The sequence below is a fragment of the Larimichthys crocea genome, chromosome XVI (genome assembly GCF_000972845.2).
Source record: "Larimichthys crocea isolate SSNF chromosome XVI, L_crocea_2.0, whole genome shotgun sequence".
Lineage (NCBI taxonomy): Eukaryota > Metazoa > Chordata > Actinopteri > Sciaenidae > Larimichthys > Larimichthys crocea.
In genome coordinates, this window is record NC_040026.1 from 9,910,836 (window position 1) to 9,918,748 (window position 7,913).

General features: G+C 39.8%; 1 protein-coding gene across 1 annotated transcript; it reads left to right on the forward strand.

Annotated features, from left to right (window-relative positions):
• The first annotated feature begins 86 nt into the window (after positions 1-86).
• Positions 87-4,675, forward strand: LOC104923245 (gap junction delta-3 protein). The gene is made up of 2 exons (XM_010736288.3): positions 87-720; positions 2,134-4,675. Exon 2 carries the CDS (start codon positions 2,339-2,341, stop codon positions 3,179-3,181), a length of 843 nt encoding a protein of 280 aa, XP_010734590.1. The 5' UTR covers positions 87-720; positions 2,134-2,338; the 3' UTR covers positions 3,182-4,675.
• The last annotated feature ends 3,238 nt before the right edge of the window (positions 4,676-7,913 follow it).

The following is a 7,913-nucleotide window of genomic DNA, read 5'->3' on the forward strand; positions in this document are numbered from 1 at the left end:
TAGTATGATTGCTTAGGGCTAATTTCTAGTGAAATCTGTCATTGTTTTTGTCTGTACAAGTCATGTTCTCACGAGTATTTAGATGTTTTAGGGAGGGATCTTTGTGTGTAGTAGATTGACTGTGGTGTCCTTTGTGAATTTTGAATAGGTAAGTAGCCTTTTAGTTTTACATCACTAAAACTTAAAAGACTTTAATTCACAAGTTGAGTCTGAGAACTGGAATAGAAAGACTAGATCTTTCTTTTGCAGTACACCAGTAATGAATTGGTTCAGTCATAAAATCACTGCAAAGCAATCATAACATGTATACTGCCAGCAATTTAAAAAAAAAAAAAACTGTCCAAAAAACTCCAAATTATGATGCACAATAAAAACTACTGGATGTATTTTATTGCAAACTAAATGAAGCACACTGCTTCATGTAAGTTTCATGTTGTCCCTTGTGATTAGGGTAACTGATGATGCAAGCACCATTTCCTACCAACTCTTTAAAATGCTCATCAGTCTTGCCCGGGTAAGATGTAGATCAGGACGTAGCAGGAATTTCCTGATGTTCCGCCTTGGCGGCCCCAGCAATCCTTAGTCACTTGCTTTTTGGAGAGCGAGTGAGAGGACTAAATTTTGGACTTTTGTTCACACTTTTCTTTGATTTATCTGAGCAAGAAAACAAGATTTTAAAGGCTTATCAAAGAGGTTCTGTTTCACATGTCTCTGAGTCAGGTAAATGAAAAACCTTCGGCTGAACTCTTATATTATTGCCCTTGGCTTGTTTGAAATGCTGTTTCAGACTGGCATGTAGCCCAGCCAGTTTGCTTCCACAAGCAGCTGCTTTGTAGCCTCATTGTGACTATTTGTAACTGCTGAAAATGAAGTTTAAATGTGTGGAGAATAACCTACATTAGACAAACTGCAGCTTTCTTAGTTACTAAAAGATTGGTGTACACCAGTAGAACCCATCCAACTTGAAGGAGCTGGATCAGTTTTGCCTTCAAGAATGGGTACACATTCCTGTGGCTAGATGTGCCAGAAACATACCAAGAGACTTACAGCTGAAATTGATGCAAAAAGTGAACCTACCTCTGGAGGGGTTGAATACATATGCACACACCACTTTTATCTTATTTATTTTAGGAGTCATTTTTTTCATTTGACTTCAACAATTTGGACAACAATCAACAATTATTTTGTGTATGTCCATTACATAGGGGGGGGTCAATACTTTTGCAAGCCACTGTATATGCTTAAACTGCTATTGTTAATTGAGTGTGCCTGAAAGCACACTCTTTACTATTCACCATGTTTATTATATTATTATTATTATTATTATTATTATTACTATTACTATTATTATTACGTTTCTTCCGTGTTTTTTTCAGTTCACTACTCCTCCCGCAGTCTTGGTTGCACATACACAAAAAAGGTGTCAAAATGACTGGCTCGGCCAGGATTGGCCAACAGTTGCCTAAAAATCGGCAGAAAAATTAAAAGGGTGTGTATTGGTAGAATGTTCGCAAGCTATAGTGTGTGACATCATGGCTAGACATCAAAAATTCATCGAAAAATAAATTTGTTTGCTCGAACCCACAAATTTCACTCTACAGAAATAATTTATCGCTAGAAACGTAGGAAAATTTGTCATCTCACTCAGCAACACACACCCACTACTCTACTCCCATGTAAATTGGAGAAGAGAAATTTTCAAAAGGAGCAGGGAGCAGCTGTTCTTTCTCAAACTCCCAAGGTCAGAGTTTTTAACATTTAGCTCTCAAACTCGACACAGAACTCATCGACAAGATGAGGATGCTCATGGTTATTTGGCTTTTGGATACACCATACCTTTTGGCATTTTTGGCCACCTGTTCCAGGGGGTTCATTTAGAGATTTTCTGTGTCTCTCAGGGGATGTGCGTGGACCTGTGCTTAATTACTCTGGCCCGCAGCTGACCCTGGTTGCTTGGCAACCTCAAGCCTGCCTTTGACTAACTTTACTGAAGTCTCTGTGCTACTGCAGTGTCAATAATAATATATGGGGGCGACAGGGCCAGAGTCAGGCACACTCAAAATTTCTTTCAAAATGTTTCTAGTTGGTATTGTTATTGCAGGTGGTATAACCATGTTTCATTTTTGGTTTCAGGTCATTAAAACATAAACCCTATCACCACTTAAGGCATAAACCCTGGACCAACCTTTGACCTGTAATCTCACAATGAGTCATGGATTGGAGATAAAAACACATTTAGTTTATTTTTTTTAAATCAGGGACAGCATTTGCTCTGAGACGGACAGGTGAATAGATCTCCAGACTTTCAAGAAGCTACACCCACGACAGTGCTGCAATCATGGGAGAATGGGACTTCCTCGGCGGACTCTTTCAAAGCCTTCAGAACCACTCGCCGATGCTTGGTCGTTTCTGGCTCTTACTGATGCTTGTCTTTAGGATAGTGATTCTTGGAACTGTAGCCAGTGACCTCTTTGAGGATGAGCAAGAGGAGTTTGCCTGCAACACCCTCCAGCCGGGATGCAAACAGGTGTGCTACGACCAGGCCTTCCCTATCTCCCAGTACAGATTCTGGGTGTTTCACATAGTCCTCATCGCCACACCTTCGCTGGTTTTCCTCATGTATGCCATGCATCACAATAGCAAAAAGACCTCTCGCCCTAAACTCACTGAGGACTACAGAGAAGAACGCCGTCTTAGGAGACTTTACATTGTCAACGTGGCCTTCCGCATAGTGGCAGAAATAGGCTTTCTGGTGGGTCAGTGGCTACTGTATGGATTCAAGGTGGAGGCCCAGTTCCCGTGCAGCCGCTTTCCTTGCCCCTACACAGTGGACTGCTTCACCTCCCGTCCCGCAGAGAAAACAATCTTCCTATGCTTCTACTTCATTGTGGGGGTGATATCAGCAATTTCCAGCTGCCTAGAGTTTTTCCACAGCTCCGTTAAGTGGTTTTGCTTAAGGCAGGGTTCCCTCAAACGACAGCACTCCTATGTCAGCCAGAACCTCCACAACATAAAGCAAGAGGAAGAGGAGGGACTAGGAGGAAAGTCGGTGTCAAGTGCACCCAGCACCATGAGACTGAAAAAGGGACCACAGAGGAGCAGTGCAAATAGGAAGGTCTCCAGCATCGGCCACAAGCCAAAGGGCAGCAAATATGTGAGCAACAGGACATTCGTGGTATGAGAGAGCTTAATTCAAACATCCCAGTTTCCATTTTCATCTAAGTGTTATAATGATATGACAAATTCCCGTAAGCCATATCCTAAAGGGCTTTTTGACTGAAAGTGTTTTATGATAGGAGACATCATAAGGAAAACCTTGGAGTCTTTTGAGAGCAGGAAATAATCAAAGACGTGATAAGACTGCTGGCTTTGATGAGGAAGATTTACATTGTTGACTTGTTTGTTATGATCAATGGTTTGGGCCATGAATAGCTCAGGAAGGGGAAAAGCCTTTGGATTACATTTGATACACTGATTGTTATTTTGTCTAAAAGACTGCAGGCTGATTGTATACTCCCGTACCACACCCTTCTTAAAGGAAAAATCCACCATGAAACAGCAGTTAGTGAACAATGTATCTATACATGAAGATGAAGGAGAACTCTTTTCTGAACTTGGTTTTGCTGATTTTTTTTTTTACACTTAGGCTACTTGTTTTCTTCCTGGGAGTTAGAGAAACCCAAGATTGAAACAGGGCCAAACAGCTGGCCTGGCGTTATGTTTAGCTCATCAAACCTGTCTAACAGCATGCATTATGTTTAACAACTCGAGCAGTAACTTTCTGGAGCTAGATATTTTTCCAGTCTTTGTGCTAAGCTACGCAAACCTTCTCATCGGACTCTCAGCAAGGAAGCAAGTAGCCTCCGTGTATTTCCCAAAATGTTGAACTATTTTTTTGAGTGTGGTTAGCTGGTGTGACAGCTGCAATGACATGGAAGTGTTCGATTCTACATTGAGGTATTAATGCAAAATATTTGCACACACGGTGTATTCGATAGTGAGACTTACAGCATACATTTAAAGTATACATTTATCAAGGTTGTTATCTTGTCCTTGCTTAAAGGGACACAATTAAGTGGCATTGCTGATTGCACAACCTTCATCTCACCCTCTACTTCTTACCATAAAGGAGAAGTTTGTACTGGATTTAAGATTTTAAGTATCACTTTTTATTAAGGCCACCTTTATAAGAGGTTCTTACTAATGGCTTTTTAATGGTTTGCTAAATCTTTATGCAAACTTTCTATAAGAACAAGTTGTGGGTTGTGATTTTAAAAGATCTCTTTGACTTATTTGACTATATGTTTCCCTCTGGAAAAGGGCTGCAGGTAATTAGAACCAAACTCCTTTTATTAACAACTTATTAAGCATTTATTAAAAAGTACTTACACAACCGTACAACAATACAACAGAAGTCTGTATCATATTATATAATCTTACTATATATCTTTTTAGTAAATTCCATTATACAGATCGTACAGTATAAACATTTCATTGAATAACATCCATTGTATTGTGATTATGATGAAGTACGCTAAAATTCTTTTTTATAATTTTTTTTTAAATAAATGATATCTTTAACTTGAATGTGGTCATGTGAACAAAGACTGTACTTCAGCTGCGCACAAAACGCAGCTGGCTGATTGGGTCTTACTTTGCACATGTACTTCTGCTACACGTGTCTCTCACGTGGTCATGGATGAATGAATGAATAAATGATAATAAAAAACTTTTAATGGCACTTCTGTAATGAATATTTATGCCTGATTATAGTATTTACTTCTTTTTTTTTTTTTTTTTTTTTTACTGTACATGGGCGAGATTAGGGCAGAGATACAACATGAAATGACTCACACGGGGTTCCCATGTTTGAGAGATTGTAATCTATTAAAAAGTATGTCAGAAACAAGCTGAGTGGCATTTTTTAAATTCATGGTTCTGTAACCAGTTGAACCTGAAGCCACTTGTTGCTTTATTCATCATGCAGGTATCCTATCTTGTTGTTAATATGTTTGTTGTTCAAGATCAAATTACTAAAACAGCATGTGATTTATTGACCTCAATACATTATCCGGTTTAATGAGTCATTTAACTTTACACAGTTCACATCCACACAGTTTATTGCGCAACTTTGCAACAGTTACAAGACTTTACTAACAAACAGATATTCAACTGCTACTGTTATCATTCAGTTTTACACACACTGCAGGAATGCATCATAATATGTCATCACTTTGTACATGCAGAATATGAATATTAAAGTTCCCTTGAATATTTGGGTCTCTGTAGATAATTTTATAAAGAATACGGTCTAGACCTGTTCTGTAGTCAATTCAATTTTATTTATATTGTGCTCTATGGAAAGTGTCACAAGAAGTAAATAAACTGTCACACTCTTTTAATTTTCACATCTGTGGGAAATCATTTGGTCCTGGTCATGTCAAATACATACACAAAATAACAGTCCCTGTCTAGATCTAAGTCTAAATACAAAAATAGGACATTATGCTGATTAAATTTTATCTTCCAGCTGCTGAGGAAACCATCACAATGTCTGGATTAAATTATGGAAATATAGCATAAAATCATGTGAACCTCCATCAGCAGCTCTCATGCCTCCCTATTTTAAGTGCATTTTGTCATCAGTAGGTGGCAGCAGCGGAACAGTAAACCATGACTTATGAAGCTCTCATCATCAGCAAGATGACTTCATTTGCAGCCACATTATTTCAATGACAACATCCACACTTCAGAGATGCTGGCTGATTATGTCTTGAGACATAATCAGTTCATTCAGTTCAGATTGAAACAGTGTGAGGTCTCCCTCAGCCATTCCACCTTGAAAAAGCTTAAAGCTGCGTGTCGATTAAATCAACTGGTCCTTTAATGATCAGCGCTGTATTTGCAGAGAGAGCACTCTCAAATGAAGATTGTTGTTTGAAGGCTTAAACGTTCACAGATGCGAATGGCTCATCTGAACACAAAGTAATCTAAATACTCTCCAAAGAAGCTTATTTTTGACTCAAACATTCCTCCCAGAGACACACACACACACACACACCTCCTGCTGTTCCCTGGACGCATCATATATGCAGATTGCAAAGCGGTGCAGGCTCTTTGATGTGCATAGAACAGAATTCTAGATGTGTTTTATATAACCATTCGAGAGGGGGGGGAATGAAGACTCGAAGAGGATTACCGTCAAAACTTTCCCTGTTTCCTTTTGTCTGCCATGTCTCTGCCTTTTCATGTCTGCCTTGTCAAACTGGAACTGTGTGTCTGTTTCTGTCTTTCTATACCTCCTCTTCAGACTCTTCCTCTTTTCTCCCTCTCTCTCTCTCTCTCTCTCTCTCTGTTTCTGTGCCTTTTCCATACTTCACTCCGTCTTTTCTGAATCCTGGGAGGCCTCACTGCAGGAGTCTGTCTCAAAGAAAATGTAGGTCATCTGTTTTCAGCGACTCCCTTCACACCAACACGGAGGAGGAGATGGAAGCGATAACATCTCTCTCTCTGTACCCCCCACCCCTCACCTCCTTTTCTTCCATACTCCCCCCTGCCATCTTGAATGAGACACTTCAGGGGCTCCCTGTGCTCTACCTGCATCTCACTCCCCACACACCCTCCATGGAGGCTCTCTCAGTACACACCTGGCTGACTGACAGCTCCACATAGAGTGTCTGAGTCTCACACTTTCTGCTAAGTCATGTAGGGACGACAATTTCTTTTTCAAGGGGACATCCAAGAAGCATCACTCCTGTTTTGCCTGCTCCAAACACAGTCTTAACAGTTTACTCTGTTGCATTACTTGGTAGGGTTTTTTTTTCAGGACCATTGCTAGGTCCCCAGAGGGTTAATTTCTCAATAATTTGCAAAGAGGTTTCCTGGAAATATCTGTTTAATCTCTGATTAATGATTGAAAAAAATAAACAGAATGTTCAGCAACAGTACACATGGTAAGCACACACATTTATCTGTTTTGTTTTGTTAAAAATACAGCAGGAAATGATAACTTACTTTTGAAGAACTGAAAAAAAAATGTTGATGACTAGAAACTTTCCTTTATTATTGGAAATGTTGTTTTGGATTTGCTGAATTCATGGTTTCATGGTTGTAATTTGCAACTAAACAGACAAATGTAACGCAACAGCTGACCTGCTGTCCTTTGACTTTCAAACTCATTTTGGTAAAATAAAGTTGGAATCAAGTGAAAGTGTAACAGTTGGACCCTGTTTCCATTTTTTTCCACCTATATTCCTAGTACCACATTACATGCTATAGATGCATTCCTAAGAATTTACAGTCAATATTTGCCCAACATGAATACACAATAGACTATGGATAATTAAAAATTTAGTGTAAGCAAAATAACTGCTGAATATGACCACTGGCACATGCTGTGTTACCCTGTAGTCTGCTTTGCTTTCCAGGCATGAGTACCTGCTGGCTATCAGATGTCGACATCCACTCCCTTGTACCTACAAACCCCTGCCCTTATGTCTCAATATGTTGGTTTATTTCTCTGGGCCAGATTAACCCAATAGGAGGCCCGCAGGCAAAATTGAGCTGTGAGCCCCTGTTGGCCAAACAGTTTCTTGCAATCTTTCTTTACAGTGTATGTATGATTTTACCTTGAAGCACCCATCGGGTGCACACATCAGATGGCACAGGGCAGCTTTGTTATATTTTGCCCAAAGACTTGGAAACTCATCCATCCATTCATTATCTGTAACTGCTTATCCTCACCAGGGTCACGGTGGGGCTGGAGCCTATCCCAGCGAGAGGCGGGGTACACCCTGAACAAGTCGCCAGCTTGACTTAGAAACCAACACAACCCTACCTTGGTACTTTTTGTAAATATGTACATTTGTGATTCCCTCCTTGATTCTATCCTTCGCTGCTGTTAACAATTGAAT

Excerpts from the sequence above, each read along its gene's own strand:
- LOC104923245 (XM_010736288.3), top strand. The coding sequence starts at position 2,339 with ATGGGAGAATGGGACTTCCTCGGCGGACTCTTTCAAAGCCTTCAGAAC.